At 43.6% G+C, this 23,795-nt stretch overlaps 1 protein-coding gene across 1 annotated transcript in view; it reads right to left on the bottom strand.

Annotated features, from left to right (window-relative positions):
• The window catches only part of CENPF (centromere protein F), a 1,545,100-nt gene that overhangs the window by 930,279 nt on the left and 591,026 nt on the right, over window positions 1-23,795 (bottom strand). Inside the window, exon 11 of the mRNA XM_044061312.1 lies at window positions 10,814-10,949. Coding sequence (XP_043917247.1) covers window positions 10,814-10,949 — 136 coding nt within the window. The remainder of the gene's footprint in view (window positions 1-10,813; window positions 10,950-23,795) is intronic.

Below are 23,795 nucleotides of genomic sequence, written 5' to 3'. Positions count from 1 at the left end.
CTCCCAAAATCCTTCTCCTGAGAAATTAATAATCCTGGAGGAGGTTGGATCTGGCCTGTCTACCTCCTAGGTAACTCTGCCCACTGACAAGCTCATTGATTTGACCTCTAAGCGAGTGTGGATGGAACCAGACTCAGTTGAACCTATCCCTAACAGACTGGATCAGATTCTGGTACCACTGGTAGGAAAATAATTTTGGAGTAAGGGAGTAACTGTGGATGCTATAGTTGTGACGGCGGCCACTAAAAGGAACTTGTACAACAAAGTTCCACTGCCCATCCCCATAACAGGGAATTCAGGGCTTTGGACAGGTTTGGGAAGAGTGTCTACTCTTCAGCGACCTTCTCTCTTAGGTTGCTGATGTATTTGGCACATTTTAGTAGATTGCAAAGAGATTTAATTAACAGACCTTCAAACTCTTTCAAGGATCACTACAGCTGAGACTGAGGCTTCTGTGGCCTTACAGTTGGCGACCCTACAGTCCATTTCTAGCTCGTCCATGAAGCTCATCACTGACTCCGCTGAGGGTACCTCGAAGGCATCGGGTTCAGGTATCTCTATTAGGAGGCTTGCCTGGCTGTGCTTGTGTGATTTTGTGGAGCCCTTCATGTCGTCTTTCGTCAATACCCCCTTTGAAGGAACTTCTTTATTTATCCCCAAAGTGAAGCACTCGCTCTCCAGATGCAAAAAAAGATGGAAAGACTCGCTCTGCTCTAGGAGTAGGCGTTTCAACCCCTCAAAGGACCCTTTTCTAGGAAACAACAAGGAAGAAAAATGTGGTTCATAAAATCCCAGAGTCCTTTCCAAGATCCATGTGGAAACTGTTCCATCTGGTAAATCAAATGAGACGTTGTCCACGTAGCAGAGGTGGCCCGCAAAACCAAGAGATTCCTTCTCTGATGGACCCCTACCAACAATCCTGAAAGGCCCAATTGTTGTCCTCTAAAGTCAATAAATGAGATATTTGAGCTTTAGACTTCACATTCTTTAGAAAATGCACACTAATGAAAAACAGACGTTATGTACTTACCAAAACTTGTCATCTGTGCTGTCCATTTTCATTCCTCTTCACTGTTGGGTCTTCTTATCCAAAATAGGATTCTATTGGCAGTATTTAAGACTTTGGGATCAGTCTCCAGAGTTTCTCCCTTTCCTATAATGCATCATACCTTCTCTAACCCCTCAGATCAAGTTTGCTGCTTTATACAACAGAATACATTCCAGAAGGAAGAAATAGAACAGGTGAAAGAATCTGGGGCCCAAACCACGAACCTCTGGGTTCCAAAATCCTCTAGGTAACGTCTCGAAAACATTTAGGTTGGTGGATGGCTGGGAGGGAAATGAAGAATGAAAATGGACAACATAGATGCCAAGTTATGTCATGTACACAACTTCTATATCTGATTATGTCCTTTTCATGCTTCCTTACTGTTAGGACAGTCTCCAGCTATGCAACTCCTGGGTGGCCCTTAAGGAAGGATATGCTGGAGCACCGGTGATCCAAGGGATGCCCTGTTTCTGAAGATAATGTCCAATTTATAATGAGAGACAAATGTACGAGTCTTAGACCAAGTGGCTGCAGCACGTATCTCATCAAGTGAAGCCCTGGCAATGCCATCAGTTATCCATTTATACAAGGTGATCTTGGAACTGGTTGACTCAAGCAAATATATATATATATATATATATATATATATATATATATATATATATATATATAAACAGCTGATTGGATTTTCTGTGCTTTTTTGTCCTGTTTAGACATGCAACTCTCTATGAGCATCAAGAAGATGTAAAATACTTCCCCGTTTGAATAATTTGAGAGGAAAACTGGTAACTGAACTGACTAGTTGCTGGATTCTGTTGTACTTTAGGCATAAAGGAAGGCTTAGTTCTTAAGGAAACTCTGTTTATGAAAAATGATGTAAGGGGATTGGCTGATAGGGCTTGCAGTTCAGATACGCTCTTGGCTGAAGTGATGGCTACCAAAAATATTGTCATCCAGGAAAGAAACCAAGTCACAACTGTCAGCTGGTTCAAAATGGCTTTTGAGTGAGACCTTGAAGTACAATTGTAAGATCCTAAAGTGGAGAAGGATTTGTTATTGGTGGTCTGAAGATACCTTCCATGAAAGCCTTACATAATCTTGAAGAAATGGCAGAAGATCCTGTTTCTGAATGAAAATTAGAAATGGATGCGAGCTGTAACTTTATAGTAGAAAAACTGGCACCTTCATGATAAAGTGAACGTAAAAAAATAAAGTAGAATAGCCAATGTTGGAGCTGAAAATGGGTTAATATTCTCCTTTGACGCCAAAATCAAAAATCTTTTCTACTTACTGTTATAGATCTTATTTTTGTGGAAGCCTTCTGAGGCCAAGATTATATCACTTACTGGGGAAGCTAGCCTGGACTTTCGTATAATCACCAGAAGTGGAGAAACCATGCGGTCAATCTTAAGGTGTGTAGATTAGGCTGATGAAATAAAGTCCTGACTGGGATCCAGTATCCATGGGGGACACGAGGTGAGATCATAGGAAGGGGAAAGTACAGTTGTGTACACTTACCATAAATGTAGATGTTAGAATGTATTCATTGTTGCAGTCATCAAATTTGGCTTATCTGCCTGCAGGTAGCCCTCAGCAGGCTTGAATACCAGTGTCTTTGGATTTCTGCGTCAGATGCTGTCGCGTCTTCCTTGACGTCAGGTTGTCAGGGGTATAAAACATGCAGCAAACACCATTGCATCAGTTTTTCTTGCCCCAGATGTCAGGTGCCCCCACAATAGGAAGCAATTAAATGGTATGGTAAACCCCCATCAAAAAACAAATACACAAGAAAAAATAAATATACCAACAAGAAGGAGAGGCAGAGCCAAGAGAAGTCAGGGGGCTGGAGGGAGGGTGACCAGGACTGCAACAGTGAATACACTCGAACATCTACATTTATGGTAAGTGTACACAACTGTACTATGTTCTTTGTGTTTCACTGTTGCAGTCATCACATCTGGGTTGATTCCCAAAGTTAAGGAAGGGAGGAGGAAGTTAAAGAGCATTAGGGCCAGCTATTAATCCCCGCAAGAGTGCAGTGGCAAATCCAGCTCTGGATTTAGAAATGATAGGCAGGTGGTAATGCTTGGTGAAGGTATGTACAGAGCTCCAGGTAGCAGCGTCTAGGATGTCCCTGGTAGGTACCCATCTGAGAAATGCCGCCGAGGAAGATGCAGCCCTGGTGAAATGTGATCTTATTCCCTTATGGGGTAGGTTTTCCATGGTGCTTGTAGCAGAAATGAATGGGCTAGCCATTTGGAAATGGTTTCCTTTGAAATGGCCTTCCCTCTCTGCCACTGCAGAAAAGCTAACTAGCAGCTGTTCAGATTTTCTGATAGGCTTAGTCCTGTCGAAAAAGAATCTAAGCTGTCTGCGCACGTCCAGAGTGTGCAGTATTCGTTCCCCTTTGTTTTGTGGATTAGGGGAAAAAAGTAGGCAAATGAATGGACTGATTGAGGGCCACAGAAGACACCACCTTGGGAGTAAAGGAAGGATTAGTCCTCAGGGAAACACTGTACAGATGGAAGATAATGAAGGGTTCCCACTGCCATGAGGGCCTGTAATTCAGACACTCTTCTTGCTGAAGTGATGGCTAGCAGGAAGACTGTTTTCCAGGAAAGGAATTTCAAACTCTGCAGTAGCAGCTGGTTCAAAAGGGGGAAGAGTGAGCTTTTCCTATACAAAGTTAAGGTCCCAGGCTGGAGTAGGAGCTCTCTTAAGGGGTCTTAAATTTGTGTCCCCTCTAAGGAATTGCTTTAGCAAGGGGTGAGAGAAGTGGGGTGGGCTCAGTATTATAATGTGCTGAAAAGGCAGAGGCATGAATTTTAATTGACAAGGATAGGCCCTTGTGGAGCATTTCTGTTAAGTACTGTAGAATGTGAGGTTAAGCTGGGCACCGTTGTGCCCATCCCCTGAGCCTGGCTCCAGGAACAGTATCTTTTCACATTTTCAGCATAGGGTTTTCTAGTACTAGGCCTCCTTGCCTCCAGAATGACATCCAGTACCAGCTTACTGAGAGATGCTAGGGGAGAGCTCAAGGAATTAGCCAGGCTGCAAAGGTTCAGGGTTTGAAGCTGAGGGTGCAGAACCTGGCCCGCCTGCTGGGACAGCAGAGCAGAGAAGGGGTCTGAGGCAGGTGCCATGGTTGCAGCAGTGTCATACTATGCAAGAGGGGGTACCAATGCAGGCGTGGCCAAGTCTGGTGCAATCAGTATTGTCCTTGGCTTGTCCTGTTTGAACTTTAGTAGAACCTTCGACAGGAAAGGCAGAGGGGGAAAGGCATAAACTGAGAGGCTTTCCCAGGTAAAGGACAGGGCCATCCACTTTCCAAGCTTGACTGTGGGGAGTTCTTGTGCAGAATTTGTTCAATTGGTACTTCTGAGGGGAGGCAAACAGGTCTACCTCTGGAGTCCCCCATTTGTTCCTCAAGAGGTTGAATATTTTGGGTTCTGGTTACCATTCGTGTGGGTCCATGAGATTTCTGCTTAAGTCGTCTGCCAGTGAAATTAGTTTGCCTGGCAGGAATTATGCTTGTAGGTGTACTTGGTAGCTCAAGGCTGTGTCCCACAGGGCCATGGCTAGTCTCCAGAGGGGGTATGAGTGGGTTCCCCCTTGCTTGTTTATATGTACCACATAACTGTGGTGTTCTATCTTTATGAATAGTTGTCCTGGAAGAATATGGTCTTTGAAGGTTGTCAAAGCACTCTGTACAGCTAACATTTCTTTTTTATTGATATGCAGGTGCAACTGTCTCGGGTTCCATTTGCCCTGAATGCACTGTCCTGCCAAGTGAGCCCCCCAATGCATAGTCTGATGCACCTGTTAGGGTTTGAGCGGCAGGGGATAGAGTGAAAGGGAGTCCCTTGTTGTGGTAGCAGGCCTCTGCTCACCAGAGGAACTCTGTCTTTATACAAGGAATGATAGAAATCATGGTTTCCAGGTCCTGAGAATGCTGACACCATAGGCTTTTTAAATACCATTGGAGTTTCCTCATATGCAGTCTTGCATATGGAATTAGTAGAATGCAAGAGGCCATGAACCCCAGAGCTTGCAGTATTTTCCTTGCAGATAGCTGGGGTTTTGTGGCCAATAGTTTGAAGAAGGTTGCCAAATAAACTTGTTTCTCCAGAGTGAGGAATGCTATCTGGGAAGGTGTGTTCAAGCTTGCTCCTAGGAATACAATTTGCTGGCAGGGTACTAAGTGAGATTTCTTTTCGTTGATGGTGTACCCCAGTGAAGTTAGAAGTTTCTTTATAAATGCCAGGTGTAATAGCAAGTCCTGGCTTTCTGCATGAATCAATCGTCCAAGTATGGGTAAATCTGAATAGTTCTCTGCCTGCAAAATGCAATGGCTGGAGCTAGACACTTTGTGAACACCCTGGGCGCAGTAGATAAGCCAAAGGGAAGTGCAGAGAACTGAAAGTGCAGGGAGCCCGCCCTGAAATGTAGGTATTGTCTGCAGGATCCTCTTATTGGGATGTGCTGGTAAGATTCCTTTAAGTCTAGGGTTGCCAGCCAGGAATCCTTGGCTAGCATAGGAAGAAGCTGTTGAGTTAGCATTTTGAATTTTGGAACCACCAGAAAGGTGTTGAGAATAGAGCGGTCCGGGATAGGACGCCAGGAGTTGTCTTTTCTGGGTACCAGAAAAAGTCTTTAATAAAAATATTGTCCCCTTTGTTCTGCTGGGAAAGGTTGAATAGCCCCGATACTGAGAAGAGAGAGAACCTGCTGTTGGGCCTCTGCCCATTGATTTGGTGGTAGGTCTGGCTAACCATTTGGGGTTGGTAGTGTGTGGAAATGGAATCTGTATCCTTGGGAAACTATGTTCAAAACCCATTTGTCCTGGGTAATGAGTTCCCAGTTTTTTGCATGCAGGGTGAGCTTTCCTCCTAAAGGATCAGGTAGTAGAGCAAGGCTTGGAAGGTTTAAGGTTAAGTCACTGTGCCATTTTTCCATAGGGGGGTGGCTTACTACTCTCCCTGCTTTGGAAGTGGGAGCCCCCCACTGCTTAGATCTGTGTGTAGTCTGAGACTGTAGCCTAGGTGGTCTGCTGTTCCTGGGTTTGAATGAGAAGGCCTGGAAGGGACTGGAAAGGACCAGTTCTTTGAAGGCCAATGCCTACTGAATCTGGGAGGCTGTACTTGTAGGAAATCTTTAACAGTTTGCATAGATTTAGCTTTTTCCTCCATGCTTTTAAGGACTTCTGCTTTGTTGCCAAAAAGGCAATCTTGGTTTAAGGGAGCATCCAGTAATTTAGCTTTAAGATGATCTGGCAAGTTTTGTTCCTTAAACCAAGCATGCCTTCTAAGTACAGACCCAGTGACAGCTGCCCTGCAAGATGCTTCTAAAGCATCAAAACCATATTGCAAAGTATGTTTACTAACTTGTTCTGCAGAATGTATTAAATCTTGCAATTCTTTGTGTTCAGCAGAGACAGGAATAAACATCATTTTTTGTCTAAGTAATCCCATAATACACTGCTGATACTTTAACATATGAAACTGGCAATTTAAAGCCCTAATAGCCAAAGTAGCAGAAGTGTATACCTTGTTACCCCATTTGTCCAAGGCTCTAGAATCTCTATCAGAAGGGGTACAATTTTTGGCAGCAATAGCCTTAATGCCTTTTGGTCCTTGGGAAATGGTCTCTGGATCCACAGAAGGATTCTTGAAGAGGAACTTGAGAGAGTCAGGCACTCTGTAGTACCGGTCAGGTTTTCTGGGAGCTGGAGGTAAAGTGTCTGGGGTAAGGCTAGATGATTCCAAGAAAGCATCATCTACAATGTCCAGAACAGGAGGGATAGCAAAGGCCTGTGTTGAGGTAGGAGTAAGAGCAATCCTAGCTTTCCCAGCGGAAATGCTCACTAAGAGTGTGCAAGGTTTCACCAAAAGAAAAATCTTCTGGAAGGGAAGCCGAGGGAATGGAATCCTCTGCATCAGAATCCTCATAAGTAGATAAAGGCAAATTCTGGTAACCAGAAGGAGCAGAAATATCAGATTCCTGATCAGAAGAATCAGAAAGAAAATCAATTCTAGGTCTCTCAGACGGGGGAAAGGCTGGCTTCCCCTAATTAAGGTAATAAGGTCTTCAGCCATTCTAAGCATTTGCTTTTTAGGCATATGGACCCGAGAGCCTGCAGTTTGGTCGGTTTTCAAGGCGTAGTGCAAGTTTTTGACCTGGATGAAAAATATGGCGTTGGTTTAATATGAATGTCTGTAGGCCTAAATACACCCTCAGAAGCCAGTGCCTGCACAGTGGCTCCAGACCCATCCAAGGTAGAAACATCCGCAGGTTCCATAGTCGAAGAAGCATCTCATGGCATACTGGATTCTGAATGGGTCTCAGTAGAGGCCTGATTTTCAGAAGTAGCGAATATCAGGGGCTGCGAAAGCACCTCACCGAATACCGGCGGACTGCGAAGCATCGTCGGCAGTTTTGGACCTATGGAGTCTGTCTCTGTCTTTATCCTTACGTTTTTTTGGAAGATCGGTAGTCGGATTGCTAGACGAAGCCATTTCGGAGTACACAGAATGAGTATGAAAGTAATTAGCTGCAAAAATAGCCTGACGACGAATAGTTTGGGCGATGAACAAGGCACAAAACCAACAATGAGGGACGTCGCGGTCTGGGACTAAATAGGGAATGTAGTAAGAATGCAAATCTCTGAGATATTTACAGGTAAGACGATTAAATTTTACTGACATCGGTTAGGGCAAGAAAAAGGATCCCCAAGGGGGTACTTAGCTTTTTTTAAGACTTCGGGTCTGAAACTCGAAAACGAAAATTTCAGGAGTCGGCCAAACTGCTTTTGCTTCGGGCACCACATGGCAAGAAAAACTGGAAAAATGGTGTTGGCTGCATGTTTTATACCCTGATGACCTGACATCATGGAAGAAGGGACAGCAACCGACGCAGGACCCAAGACTCTGTTATAATCAGGCCGAGTGAGGGCAACCTGCCAGCAGATTACCCAAACGTAATGACTGCAACAGTGAAACACGAAGAACATCAAGCAGTCTGATGCCAGAAGCCAGCTCGATCTCTCCAGTTGTCTGAATTTAAGTTTAATAAGGTTCCTTCTGGATGGTTTCAGCTCAATTACCCCTTTTCGGAAAAGCTTCACATGATGCTGTAAGAAGACAGGGGAAGCACTGTGCAGGCAAGCTGAGATGGCAGATACAACGTACTTTAAACATTGGAGCAGGAAAGTTCCCATCTAACCAGGCCTGAAAGGTACCCCAAGACTGAGTTGATGTCTGCTTGCGAAGGGTTGGTGTTCTAGTTATGACACCAAATGGAAGATCTCTTCCATCTCAACAAGTAAGATTTTCTGGTATTAGGTTTTCTTGCCTCTGTAGGAACAGAAAGCAGGTCCATGGGATAGAAGACATTCCTTGGTGTCAAAACCCAATCCTCCAGGCTGTGGCTAGGTAAAGATGGAATACAGATACCTTGGCCTGGCTGAGGGTAGGGTGCAGAATCACTCCTTGCTGAGGGTTAGGAGAAATGAGAAGCAGTATTATCCGGGCCAGAAGGGAACCACTAGGATCATACCAGGTCTGTCCAACCTGGTTTGCATTAGTACTCTGGGAATCAGCAGCAAGGGCAAGAATCTATACAGGTAGAATTTTGACCACGTAAAAGAGAAGGTAACATTTTCCCTAAATCCCTGTCTGCTGAGTTATGGAGCAGAACTTCTGTAGCAGTTCTGGTGGGAGGGGAACAAGTCTATTGAGGGACTAGGAACACCTCTCTCTCTCTCTTCAGCATTTACTGGGGTTTAAAAGATCCCTGCTTAGAGAAACTGCCAGGATATTTTTCTGAAATATAAGATGCTATGAGACTTGGCCCTAGTTCTTGAGCCAGCATCCAAATCATCCTTGTGAGGCTGCATAAAGGGTAGGAAAGGGTACCCCCCCCCCTTGACTGCTTCTGCTCCACATCACCATTGTGTTGCCTGTCCAGACTACAATGTTTCTGAGCTTGTATTCTGTTGAAAAGCCTTTATGACCAGGTTAACTCCTAGTAGCGTCTTCTAATTTACATGCGTTTTTCTGCCCCTCAAGCTATGTCTGAGCTATCTTGAGGTGATGGTCTAGTCTGCTTCTGGTAAAGAGAAAGTTGTTCCTGGGTTCTGCAGTATGCTGTTCTTCCACCATAGCAGCTCCTTCTTCAGGCATGGAAGGAGAGGCAGTAGGGTATCCAGTGCTTGAGAATGCTGTCCCCATACATTTTTAGGAACCGTTGAAGTTCTTCCATGTGTAATTTTGTCAGTGGGATCATAAGAATGCAGGATGCCATGCAACCCAGTATCCTCAAATTCCCTTGTTGTGTTGTTTTGGAAACAGACTGGTCAGGTAGTTTGTTAGGAAAGTTATCTTGCTCTAGGGAAAGGCTTTCCGCTGCACTGAAGCTATGAGGGTTTCCAGAAAGAGGATCCTTGTTTACTTTTGAAGATTTGAGGTGAGACTTAACTTCTGGAAACAGTCTATGTTAATCTGCAAGGTGTCTAGGGTCTCCGTTCTGTATTTTCCAAGAATGAGAGTCACTTAAGTGGAGTAAATATGAACACCCAGAGTTTTGCACTGTCCTATCAGAGGAGCTAAGCATTTTGTGAAAACTCTGGGAGCAGTGTACAGCCCAAATGTTAAAGCACAGAATTGGAAGAGAGAGTCTGTTGCTACTAATCGTAGGTATTTTCTGTGACTTATCTGCTATGGGGACATGGAAGTAAGCCCCTTTTAGGTTTAGGGTGACCATGAAGGCATCTTGGAAGACCATAAAGAATATTTTTTATAAAGTAAGTATTTTGAACTTTGAGATATTGAGAAAACTGTTTAGTTTTGAAAGAGCCAAGATAGGCCTCCAGGTGCCCTCCTTTCTTGAACTAGAAAGGTCTTAAGTAAAAGCCTTCTCCCCCCGTGACCTGAAGGAACAGGCTGAATGGAACCTTTTTAAAGTAGTTCCCTGAGGATAAGTGGTAAGAGGCTTTCCTATTGTTTTGGTGGTTTTGGAATGCCCAACAAGGGTGGAATTTCTCTGAACTGGATGAAGCACCCTTTATTATGATGTTGATGAGCTAGTGACCTCTTCTGATTATTTTCCATTGATTTGGGGGAAGGAGAGCTCCAGAGGTTTGAAAGGGGGGTGGGCAGGAGTATGAGAGATTGGGGTTGAACATAGTCACAGTTGGTCTCTGAACAACCACACAAAACAGGGAGCTTCAGTTTGCTGCCACCTGGATTGCCAGAGTCTCCTTCCATAGGGAGGCCTCCCTTGTCTTGTCTAGGGGGGAAGAGGCCATGCTTTTGAGGGATACAATTGTAAGAGCAGTTACAATCCAGAACAAACTCTACTGAACCAGAAATCAGGGATGGTTAGAATGTTAGTATGGCTTGTATTCTTTTCTATTAATGTGTATGCGCTCAAGTAGGACACTTCACCCAGCAGCATATCACATAAGAACTTGTGATATGACAGCTTGTAAAAGGGTAAGAAAAACTACTAGCAGGAAAGAATCTTATTCCTCCAGTGGTGTTTAGAATAAGATACCTTTAGGCAGAAACAGCAACTGCTTGCTAATATTACATTATTAATTCATTAGAAAAATGTGGTGTAGCACTTCAGAACATCAATGTGTTCTAAGGAAACCTTACTCAGGCTGGCATTTCACATGTGTAAGCGAATACATACATAAAGCATAAATTAGAAATGAGGTTTAGATCAATGTCTTTATTTCTAGCCTACTTCAAGCAAAAAAATTACCTTTCATCTCTTCCACTAAATTCTGGCTCGATTTTAAATTCTCCTTGGCTGTTTTCAGCTCTTCTTTCAGTTCAAGTACCTGCTTGGAAAAATGGTCCCCCTGTGAACTAAGAGTGCTTCTTTCTTTCACCATCTCCTAAGATAAATAGCAAAAATAAGAGTTATTAATATTAATGATACTGCTACTAGCAAATCAATTTAAGGTCACAATCACGAACAACATGCACGGAGCCCAGTAACTCCACCATTTTTACAATATTAACATTTCATCTGTGGACTAAGTCATAGCAACAATACTAGCATCACCCACAGGGATTCAGATTATTAAAGGATAACAAGACTGTCAGATTTATATGCAACGCAAAGAACAACCAAATATCTCACTCATACCAACCAAGTACTGAGCAATGAAAGTAAGGGCATTAAAAAGGATGGCAGCCCACTGAGCTGAACTATTCAGTGAATAATACGGTTTAGCAACCTTATCTAAACTGCACCTTAATCTTCCCCTTTTTCATACTGTAACAAGATACTTTTTTCATCCCACAAAATTCTTAAAATACTCTGTTCTGCCTACCACCACATAAAAGCTAGTACTTCCTTAAATTTCCACACAATGTCACTAAACATTACGGAATCAAAATTAAGTAGGTACCACTATGTATCTACTGCTTATTTTACAGCCAAGTTCCAGCTGAGTAGTGGCTGGGTACAGATTAGAAAGCCTAATGCCAAACCTATCCCTCAGCTACTTTTTAAAATACAGACAGTGCTACAACATTTAGATACAGAATTGTATCTCTGCTAAAGAATGAGCAACTATGCAAGTAAAATAATTCTGTGCATTTATACTAGCAATTAAAAAAATATTTAATTTGCACCTCCAATGGCAACACAGCATGAAATAAGATGCCAATAAAATATTTAGCACTAATGATAACAATCTGTATGTGTGGTACAGACAATGTCAATAACGCAATGTAATAGAGAGCAAAGTGAAAGTTAGGCAAGGATGATAAACTGCACAAGGCATAAAATAGGCAAGTTAAGTGCACTCTGACCCTTGTGCATTTCCTACTGCATTTTTTCCCTAGTAGCATTTTTCGTATGTTACATTGAAGTCAGAAACAAAATTATGTACTCACCATAACATTCCATCTGTGCTGTCCATTTTCATTCAGCCTAAATCTATGGCATTCTGATCTGACCTATATCTAACTTGGACATTGCTACAGCTTGCGGAAGCCTACAAACTCTCAAGCGCTTTTCTACCCACAATGCTCTGGTCCACTCTCACTTCAGATAATACATATAGCTTGTGAGAAGGAGAAGCATAAACAAAGAGCTATGCAAGATGCCATCACTTGTAGTTGAAATCCAGGGGAGCAAGAGATGCTATCACAAGAAAAGCAGAAGAGCCAACTAACAAACCTGTTTGGCATGCAATAGTTTATTAATTCTTCTATGATCTGATGAAGGGCAACCAAAGTAAAAAAAAATCAGACACTCAAATACTCTCAAAGGTTACAAATGCAGCAAGTCAGGGTTAAAAGTCAATTAAGATGTCCAAAAACAGTTAATTAAGATAATTAAAATCAGCACATCAATCTCTTGGCTTTTAAAACTGGTTTTAAAGGGACCATATGGTTAAGACCACATGCCCTATCCCGCTTGTAATTTAACAATCCATTTAGTTTCAGTAAGCTCAGTTTTATTTCTAAGATCACCTCCTCTTCAGACTTACTAACCAGTTGCAAAACCGAAAATTTCCAAAAATGAGCAGAGAAAGTATCAACATGTTTAGCTAGTGCACTACTGATATTACAGGATCATGGGTAAGTACTAGGCTATCTGCTCGAGGGCATCTATAAGCCTAGCCAGAATGTGTTGGCTTTCGACGCCCCCTTAGATTAGTTCCCTGTGCCTCTGTCCGGCAGAGCCATTAGCTCCCTGTGCCTCTGTCCAGCAGAGCCACTGCAGTGATCCCCGGGGTAAATTTTCTGTTTCCCATCCACTCATCCAGGTTTCCCTTGAGTGTTAGTGAGGGGGCTCTATGTAGATTGGAATCCTGGTCCAAAGCATGGGGAGTCTCTGGGACAGGAATCTATCCCTCCAGCACATCCAATTTATCATTGTGGTGAGGTTTAGATCCCTTGAGCGTGTGGCTCTCGGGGATTTTTTTTTTAGGTGGAGCATGTCCATCAGTTCTGGGTTGGACATGGCCTTGTATGTCAGGCAGAGATCACCTCTGAGTAAGTGGTATGCAACAGAGTACAGCTGGAGTTTCTTCAGTCGAGCTGCATAGGGCATCTGTTTGAGGCCAGTAATCCTCTTGGTGAGGTGCTTCTGTGGTCTTTCCAGCTGTTGAAGATGTCTTGTCAGGTACATCCCAAATGGGGAGTTGTACTCTATGATGGGTCTGATGAGTAGAGGGGCACAATAACCTCTTTTGTTCTAGATGCGAACCCTTTTGTGATTAGGTGGGCCACATAGAAGGATTTTCTTATCACCTTGGCAATATAATTATCAAAGGAGAAATTACTATCTACTTGGGTCCCCAGATCCCTTATTACATTTTCTGTATTTAGGGGACTACCATGTATGTGGTAGTTTGCAGGTACTTTGCTTTTTCCAAAGGGGATGACTATGCACTTTTTGGCATTTAGCTTGAGGCCATGATTTTGACACCAGGTATCTGTCGCAGTGAGACCCTTCTGGAGGATGTCTGTATCAGCCAGAGAGAGTCAATTATGGCCCCCAGTTTGCAGTAGTCTCTTCATGTCTCTCTTCATGTAGTCCAGGGACGTACGTCTGAGGTCATTTACACCAACATGGACAATGGCAGTCTTGTATTTGTACTTATTCTGGAGTGACCTGAGTGCTTGTGTTATGTGGCGGATCCTGGCGTCAGACAGGCAGCTAACTGCAACCTTCTCCTTGTCCAGCCTAGTTAGTGGGACATCAGTGTGCCTGACTATAGACATTATTACTAGTGTGTTGGGTATGTTATTTTGCCTTAAGGGCTGTGATTGTGTGGCACACTGATTATGTGAAGTATGTGTTTCATGGTTTGTGATGGGGTGTGGAGGTTGCTTGGATGTCTGCTTTGGAAGTCTCTGTTGCTTTTGAAGATATTTATTTAGAGCCTCCAAATATATTTTCGTGTATTACTGTGTGTTATTTGCCAGTGTTGGTTTAATAGGTCCATGTGAGACTGGTGGTGCATTGCAAGTATTTCCCTTCTCCTCTTGACTGTCAGTTCCAGTCTTGGGATGAGAGAGCTTTGCCTCCAGTTTGGCTGTATAATTGCATCTCTCGCATATATTAGTGCTTGGTGGTAGGAGGAGAGGGTTGTCTGTGTACATGAGGCAGTTGCAACATTGCCTCAAAATGCCCAGATTCACCAGTTGGACTGGAGAGTACACCTGAAACTGCACTTTGGACATGCCTGAATAGGTAAAGTGATCTGTTTTACTGATTGGCTGGTAGGGACAAATAGAGAGCCTTGTCCTTCTGGACAGTATAGGGAGTCTAGTGCTAGGGTTAATTAATGCTTGCTATGAATTTTGAGCAAGTGCTGGGCAGTGAAATGAATGGTTTGAGTGCTTAAGTTGAAAGTTTGTCCAGTTCCAAGGGAAAAATTGAAAAGTAGACTTCGTGGGACCGGGAATAGTTTAACCCTAGCTGCCCGGCACACAAAACCGCGCAAATGTGGTTTTTATAGCAGGGAAATGAGAGAGAAATTAGCCCAAAATGGCAAATAAACTACTAACTTCTGGGCTGAAACCACTCCTCCAGGGACAGATAGGCTGCTCAAAGCTTAACATTTCATATGTCATGGAGATGCTCCAAGATAAGATCTTTCAAAGAACGACTGCATTTTCACACACGTTTCTTGTCAGAGGGAATTTTAATAAAAAAAGGCCGGGGGTTGGAGGGTGGGGAGTTGAGGTTGAATGAAAATGAACACAGAACGTTATGGTGAGTACACATCTTCTTTATCTGATGTCAATTTTCATTCATCCTCAACCTATGGGACAGAATCCCCAGCTACCTGAGCCCTGGGTGAACCCTAAGGAAGGATGTTCCTCAGAACGGCCAAGCTAAACGTCATTCTTCCCCTTGAGACCAGATTTAATTTGCAGTGATTGATAAAGGTATGCAGATCTGGCCAAGTAGCAGCTGTGCAAATATCATCCATGGAAACTCTAAACTGAAAGTTCATTAATAAGCCACAGATCTGGTAGAATGAGCTCTGACAGGTTTGTGCAGGGGCACATTCAATTTTGCATACACCAAAGAAATACACTGTTATCCATTTGGCTATAGTTACTTTCTTGAAAGGTTGCCCCAACCTATAGTGTGCAAAGGAAATGAAAAGTTGGTCTGATTTCCAGAAATATTTTGTATGATGCAAACAGTAATGTAACTGTCTATGGACATCCAATGAATGCAGCAAGAATTCCCCTTCATTACTAAAATTTGGAAAGAATAGTGAAAGATGAATAGCCTGATTAATATTGGATTCTGACACCACCTTCAGTAGAAAGGAAGCAATGGTCCATAAATTAACCCTATCCTTGTGAAAGGCCAAGTAAGGGGATTTGGAGGAAAAAGCATGAAGTTCTAATATTCTCCTGGTCGAGGTTATAGCAACCAGAAAGGCTGCCTTCCAAGACAGGAATTTTAAATCACATTTGGCTGCAGGCTCAAAGGGAGATTGAGTAAGGGCCTGCAGTACTAGAGTTAAATCCTTTGAGGGAACAGGGTCCTTAAAACAGGTCTTATAACAAGAGATTACCTTTCAGAAATGTTTTACAAATTTTTGCAGAAGCCAAAATTGTGTAAGCTCACATAGACATTTGAAATTGCTGCTAGCTGAACTTTAATAGTAGATGTTCTTGCTCCTTTATTAAACAATTCTACTAGAAATTCTCAAGGACGGCATATTTAGGAGCTGTAAAGGCTTCTATGCGATTTTGCTTAGCCCAATAAAAAAAAGAAGTTATGTTTTACCATAACGTTCTGTGTTGTTGGTCTTCACTTATCCTTGACTGGGGGTTTGGTTCTGTAACTCGGAACAGACTCTGCGGTTATTCCAGCTCACACCACCCAAAAACTCTTAAGCTTAGCTTTACCCATTATGCTCCTCTCAGTAACACCTCAGATCGAGTTTGCAATATATAGTGAGAGAGGAAATAACAGAGCAGAGACCATATCTGTATTCATAAAAGGAGAATCCAATCTATTGGGATAAATCCATTCCACCAAGAAGCCCGAAAGGCAGGGGAAGTCAGCTGGGAATGTCAAGGATAAGTGAAGATCGACAACACAGATGGAAAGTCATGGTAAGACATAACTTCTTTATCTGATGTTGTCAATCTTCACTCATTCCTTGACTGTGGGATAGTCCCCAGCTACCCATATCTTGGGAGGTCTCTCAGGAGTATATTCCTGAGCACCACTGAACCAAATGATGCTCATCCCCTAGAGATCAGATTCAGCTTGTAATGAGTAATAAAGGTATGCAGGGATGTCCAAGTAGCCACTGCACAGATATAGTCTATAGAAGCGCTTGAATGAAAAACTGAAGCAGCGGCAATTGCTTTTGTAGAATGTGCCTTTACAGGACCTGGCAGTTGTACTTTCTTTTTTGCATCAGTGAAGGTTATACAACCTTTAAGCCAATTAGTTTAGTAACCTTAGAGAGTGGTTTACCCAAGTAGTTGAAGAAAAGGAAACAACTTCGACAGCTTTTCTGAATTCTTTTGCTCTGTGAAGGTAAAAATGGCATTGCCTATAAACATCTAGTAAATGTAGACAATATTCATCTCCGTTTGAAAAATTGGGAAAAAATACGTGAAGTTGTATCATCTGGTCGATATTTGTCTCAAACTATTTTTGTTAGAAAGGATGGGTTAGTTCGCAAGGACACCCTGTCTTTATGGAAGGTTAGGTAAGGAGGCTTGCAAAATGAGGCTTGTAGTCCTGAAATTCTCCTGGCAAAAATAATTGCAACCAAAAATAAGGTTTTCCAAGATAAGTACTTCAAATCAAAATTTGCAGATGCCTCAAATGGGCAATGTACCAAGGACTGTAACAAGATTCAAGTCACAAGGTGAAAAAAGATCCTTATATATGGGGGTCTGAGCATTAAGATCAATTGGAGAAAAGCTTTACAAAGTTTGTGGGACATTAGAGCTGCATCATCATGAAAGTTAGAAACTGCAGCCAGATGCAATCATACGATTGAGGAGGATGCTCCCACATCAAAAAGCAGTGTTAAGAATTCTGAGACCCTATCAACTGGTGCAGAAAATGGGTCAAGGTTATTCTCTGTAGCCCATTTTGAAAAATGTTGCCATTTACTGTTCTATAGCTTTCTAGTCGAAGGTTTATGGGAAGCTAGAAGACTCAGATGAACAAGTCCCCTCTGGATGGGATAAGAGATCTGGAGTTGGATCCAGGGTCCAAGGTTTCCAAATCAGGAGAGGCCAAAGAGAAACCATATTTGTTGAGGCCAGAATGGGGCAATGAGAATTATTCTGTTCTTTGACTTGCTGGCTTTCTTCAGAAACTGGGAAATGAGCGGTATCGGAGGAAAGGCATACAGTAGACCATAGGGCCAATCATTTGTGAGGGCATCTCTCGGCGACCCACCCAGCGGGGGGGAATAGGGCAAAGTAGCTGCTGCACTTATTGTTCAGAGGGGATGCAAAGAGATCGCAGCAGGGCTGACCCCATTGACAGAATATCCTGTCACCATAAAATTGAGAGACCACTTATGAGGCAGTAGGATGCTTCTGCTCAATTTGTCTGCAATTACGTTGGAGCTCCCTGGAATGTGTTATAATTAGAAAGTGGTCACATGAAATTGCCCAATGCCATACCCTGAGTGCTTCTCAACAAACAGGGTAAGATCTGGTTCCCCCTTGCTTGCTGACGTACCAGACCACTGACATGTATGTTTGAATCTCAATCATTCCCAAGGGGAAGGTTTATTAAAATGCTCGCAATGCTGAGAGCACTGCCCTCATCTCTAGAACACTGATGTGCAAACTGGTTTCCAGCTGAGACCAAGTGCCTTGGACTGTCATTCCAAGATAATGCCCCACCCCACCCTATCTGGGATGCATCCATGGTCACTATGGTTTGGGGTTGAGGACGGACAAAGCATCTGCCCGTTGGAGTGAATCCACCAATTCAGGTCTATCTTGCATAGATCGGTGAACAATACCGGATGGGAAAATTGGCTGATTCAGTAAAGACCATTGTGACACCAAAAGCCATTGTAGGATTTGCATGTGAAATCTCACCGGGGAACTAAAGTGATGGCGGCCGCCATTGATCCGAGGGTTTATAACAGTCTGACGTGGGATTTTATTCTTTGAAGTCTTTCTGGGTTAAGACGTGATACCAGTGCTCATGTTTAGTACTGTTCCTATAAATTCTAACTGCCGTGTTGGCTCTAGATGGGATTTTTCGTAGTTTACAGTGATCCCCAGCCAGCAGCAGCTTGAAGAATGCAGTTCATTGCCCACAACAGTAGATGCCTGGTGGGTGCAGTAATGAGCCAGTCATCTAGGTATGGAAACACATGGAATCCTTGCAGTCTGAAGTAAGCTACTACCATTGGGATGCATTTGGTGAACATCCTGGGGCTGCAATGAGACCAAAGGGAAGGCCTCTGAAATGACTGGCTCCCAGCCGGAAGCACAGGAGTTTTCTGGAGCACTTGTCCATTTTTATGTGATTATATGCATCTTGAAGATCTACTGAGAACATCCAATCTTTTCCTAAAAACAGAAGTATAGACTGAACCGTAACCATCCGTAATGTTTGTTGAACTGACTTGTTCAATACACTGATATAAAATTTGTCTCCAGTCCCCTGTTTTCTTTGGCACTAAAAAGAATCTTGAGTAAACTCCTATTTGGTCTGGTGGGGGCTTCCTGGATGACTTAATTGTTGAGCAGTTTTATTATTTCTAAGACTGCTGCATCCCTGAGACTGGGTGGAACGTCTGGGATGCTTTTTGGCTGTCTGGATTGTTTTGAAATGGGACATTGTTACCTCTGGTTATAACTCTCTGCACCCGATTGCCAGTTGTTATATCTAGCCAGGCAGATAGGGGCAGGGATAAACGCCCCCCCATCTCCAGAAGACAACAATCGGACTTCCATTCAGGAATGCTGATAGGAATTACCAGGGAACAAATTCCTGGGACCCTGATTTTGCGGGGCTCCTCTGCCTCGTGGATGGCATCTTCCATTATAAACCCCCCCCCCCCCGCCTGTGGGGAGTCATTGCCATGTGGGTCCTGAAAAGATCCTTGGGACTTTTTGAACCATAGCTTCCCACTCCTCTGATTCCTGGAGTAAGGCCATTGAGGAATGGAACAGCATGCCCATGGCAGAAAGGGTCTTTCCATTCTTCTTGCATCTGGTAACGGTCTCTAACTTTGGGGCCAAAAAGAGATGTTTCATCAAATGAAGCATTGATGAAAGATGACTTGAATGGCTCAGCAAACTAACATAAGCCCATCCAGACAGTCTCCTCATGCCTACCACAGAATCCGCTGTCCTAATTGTCCCTTCAGCTGCGTGTGCAATGAGCCTCAGATTAATTACTTATGGATGTAAGGGTTGCCAGCTGGGAGGCTACTTTATATCCTGCACTCCCTTAGCTACAGCTCCTGTCAGTGTATCTGCTAACTCCTTTATCGGGTCTCTTTGTAGTCTCATAAAATGGGCCATGAAATTCAAGAATCTAAGCGCAAGCAAAGGTCGATGAAACATATAAGTGTTTTCCAAATCTATAGTCCTACACTCTGTTAGGAGGATGGATAGTTTGACTTTTCATCCAGCTCCTTTTTTGTGGCTGCGGCAACCACCATGGCACCTACTGAAATCCTTTTAGCCCAACATTGGTGATACTCAGGAGCTGAAAAAATGTGGTCCAGTCTCTTTGGGATTGGTTCAATGGAGTCAGGTTATCTTCCAAGCCTGCTACGTAATCGATTTAACCAGATAGTCAGCAGAAGGAGAGATCCAAGAAAAAGATGGCCAAGCACGGAACGCTTGCAGGTATACCAATTCCTCCAAGGAAGGCAGTTGGGAAGTTCAGCCACCCCTTTGCTTCAGGATCTCTAATATGTCTCTAAATAAGACATCTTCCGGGGTGACCCTTGGGAACGTTCTCCTTCATCAAAACCAGTATCTTCTGTATAAGTCTCTTCAGAGTTCAAGTGTTCAAGTGTTTCCTTCTACACTTTCTCTTCAGGTACACCTCCTCGGTGGGAATGGCTGGGGAGATGTCTGAAGAGGACATACTCACAACAGTTTAATCCTGAATTTTCTGTGTCTCGCTGTCCCAGGTCAGAGGCTGGTGGTAGCTCTGGGCGCAGGGAAGGATGGAGATATTGGCTCGAAAAAAGTGGCATCAGTCATGGGCCCAGAGGACAAGGCCCTCTCCATAGCCTGGAAAAAAGCCCCCCCGGGTAGAGGAATAGAGGCCCAGAACAGAGATACACTCCCTCAGAACCATGGTCCCACCCCACACAGAGGAGAAGCCACAATCAAGCTCACATGTACTGACTCCCTGAGGATTATGGATGGCTTTGACAACAGAGTAGAGCCACACTCCCCGGAACTGACAGCAAAGCTTTGCCTCAGAGGTCTCCGAATCTGACAGAACCGAAGAGCTCAAGGTAGTAACCGGTGCCTGAGATGTGGTCCTAACTAGCACCTATACATTTGAAACTGGGACTGTTGGCTCCGGGAACTCCCAAGACTTAGCTGGAGTCAGAGGAGGAACAAAAACTGGTGAAGAAGCAGAGAAGATTCCAGAGTTAGGAAGGCTAGGGACCAATGAACAAGTCAACGCCCGTGCCAGGAGCAGGTCCACCATCCTCATAAGTCCATAAGGCTCTTAGCGGAATGGACTGAATAGACAGATGGAGATCTAGGTCTTTCCAAGAAAGGACTTGGAGGTTATCTATGAAAGGGTCTACAGATGGGGAGTACCTTGATTGGAGCTTATCTTTAAAAGAAAACTCCTTAGGTTCCGAAGCAGATGGAACAGAGGACTAAGAAGGCACTAAAGGTACTGCATCCGAAATAATTCTAGGTGCTGACAGTCAGTGCAGCAGCCGGCACCAAAGGTTCAATCGATTCCCCTTTCAGTTCTGAGGAAACTATAGGAACTTCGGAAATTTTAGTCAGCTTAGCCGGTGGTGCAGACAAAACTGTCGGAACTCAACGTTTCCTCTTCTTCGATCCTTCATGTTTACTAGAAGTAGTAGCAGGAGAGCCGACATCAGTTTTAGACTTTAAGGAAGCAGATATGGCCTTGTCAAAATCAGATTTTATAAGCCCTTTAGAATTAACTTGTTTTTTTCTTTCCACATGGGCCCGGTGACTGAAGCCGTGTCACTGAGCCTAAGTGGTATACGCACAGTGTCATTCAGAATTAAGCAACTTCCTATAGCCCTTCTGGCATGTTTTGAAGCCAGACGTCCCTCTTGCTTTGTATGCCATATCAGAAGGTGCATGCACACATGTATGCACGCACACACAAACACAGAAGAAAGGGAAAGCAAGCTATAGTTTTATATATATATGGATCCCATTCATTTAGTCCAATTTCATTTGGTCGCAAATGATTTCTGGCAGCACACTTCACTGAAAGCTCATTTGGTCAAATTTAATTGGTCGAAAATGAAATGTAGCCCCTGCCCCACTGAAGTGTGAGCCTTGAGTGAGAATATTAAGTAAGGGGAGGTGTGGGGGGCACAGCCCCCCACATAATTGAAGTGTATTCACTGTTATATTAAGGCGTATCCATTAAAAATACATTGCTATATATATATATACATCTTCGGTAAAAACTACTTGCAATATGTGGGGGGTTATGCCCCCCCCCCTTTACTTGATATTCTCACTCCAGGGTCGCACTACAGTGGGGCAGGGCCTACATTTAATTTTCGACCAAATGAGCTTTCAAGTGAAGTGTGCTGCCTGAAGTACTGAAAGTTTGCTGCAAAGGTAGATAGAAAGTGAAAGCAAAGGGACTACCAATGATTGTATTAAGAAAACACTGCAAGTGCTTAAAAAGGAAGCTTAGAGGATCTTGGTAAGTGAGATAAAGAGAGAGTAAGAAATGAGTGTTTTTCACAAGAGAGAGACTTGAAGTTCAAATGCAAGTTTTCGAGAGCGGACAGGAAAAACGTGTCTGGCACTAAAGGTGGCAAACTCCATCAGAGTTAACCCTGAGAGGAGCAATACGGTAAAAGCAAAGCTCAAGAGAATAACAGCCAAGGTGGTTCCGACTTACGGAACTGAACCCACAGTCAAGGATTGCGTGAATATTGACAATATCGGATCAAATCTTTTTCACTTGCCTTTGGACAAACTCCTAGTAGAAGGTTTATGGGGTGATAAGAGAATAGAACGGACTGGGGAAGAAAGCATAGGTTGACTGGCCATTAATGGAATTGGAGGAACCATGCAGTCAGTCTGAGGTCGGAAGGTTTGGGTGAATCAGTCTTGTATGATGGGACAAAAGGTCTGGAGTCAGATCCAGAATCCAAGGTGGAGACAATGGGTGAGGCCAAAGAAAGGGGAACTGCACTTGTTGAGGCCAGTAAGGTGCAATGATGATTACTCTGCTCTTCACTCTGACTGCCTTCTGTAAGAATCTAGGGATCAAGGGAGTTGGGAGACAGGCATATAATGGACTGGGGGGGACAATCGTGGAGAAGAGGGCCTCTCTGACTCCCCCACCGGGGGGGGGGGGATTAGGGCAAAGCTGCTTTTACTGTTTAGGGGAGACGCAAAAAGACTGCAGCAAGGCTGACCCCATTTACAAAAAATCATTTTTGTCACTTTGTGGTTGAGGAACCACTCATAAGGTAATAGGATGGACCTGCTGAGTTTGTCTGCTATTAGATTAGACTTCCCCAGAATGTGTGCTGCCACCAGAAAGCGATTGGAGGCTACACCCATTGCCACAGGGGGTCAGACTTGGCTCCTCCTTGCTTGTTGATCAACTAAACTACTGACATTTTCTGTTTGAATTACAATTGTCCAAAGAGGGAGAGAATCTTGGAATGCTTGCAAACGCCAAAAGCACTGCTCTCCTCTCCAGAACATTGATATGCAGGTTGGCCTCTATCAGGGACCAAGTGCCTTGAACTGATTTTTCCAGGTAATACCCCACCCAATCTGAGACGTGTCTATGGTCACTATTGGCCTTGGGCTGAGAGGGTATGAACGGGCAATCTTGTTGGGGTTGGCATAACTGTCCACCATGAGAGATAATTTTTTGCATATCTGAATCATCCCTATCTTTGTAGACATAGGGTGAATGAAAAAGGACCACTGAGTTTGTAGAATCCATTGTAAAACTCTCATGTGATACCTTACTACAGGTATTAAATTTATGGCTGCTGCCATCGTGCCTAGAGCCTGCAGGACTTTTCTGGCTGATATCTTTGTACTGCAAATGATTCTCTTGACTTGGCTTCTGATGTTCTGTACTCATAGTAATGTAATGGATGCAAGCATGAATTGAGTGTTGAAGACTGCGCCTATGAATTCCAGTTTTTGGGTGCATTGCAAGTGTGATTAGTTGTGATTTACTGTGATCACTAGGGTTAAGCAAGTTTTTAGCACCTGACCTCTCTCTCACTTGTACCAAATGATGTCTGGTTGGGGTGAGTGATAAGCCATTTGTCCAACTAGAACACCCACATTCCTCGCAGGCTTAGATAGGCTGCTACCACTGCCATGCATTTGGTAAACACCCTGGAGGCTTTGGTGAGGCCAAAGAGCAGTACTCTGAACTGGTAGTGACTGGCTCCCACTTGGAAGCTCAAGTACCTCCTAGACCATCTGTTCGTCTTTATGTGATAGTATGCGTTCTGGAGGTCTATACAGCACATCTAGTCATCCTTCTCCAAAAAGGGTAGAGTGGACATGAC

This window comes from Protopterus annectens, chromosome 1.part0 (assembly GCF_019279795.1).
Source record: "Protopterus annectens isolate FY-2018-M chromosome 1.part0, PAN1.0, whole genome shotgun sequence".
Classification (NCBI taxonomy): Eukaryota; Metazoa; Chordata; order Ceratodontiformes; family Protopteridae; genus Protopterus; species Protopterus annectens.
This window is presented reverse-complemented; position numbering and strand designations above follow the sequence as displayed.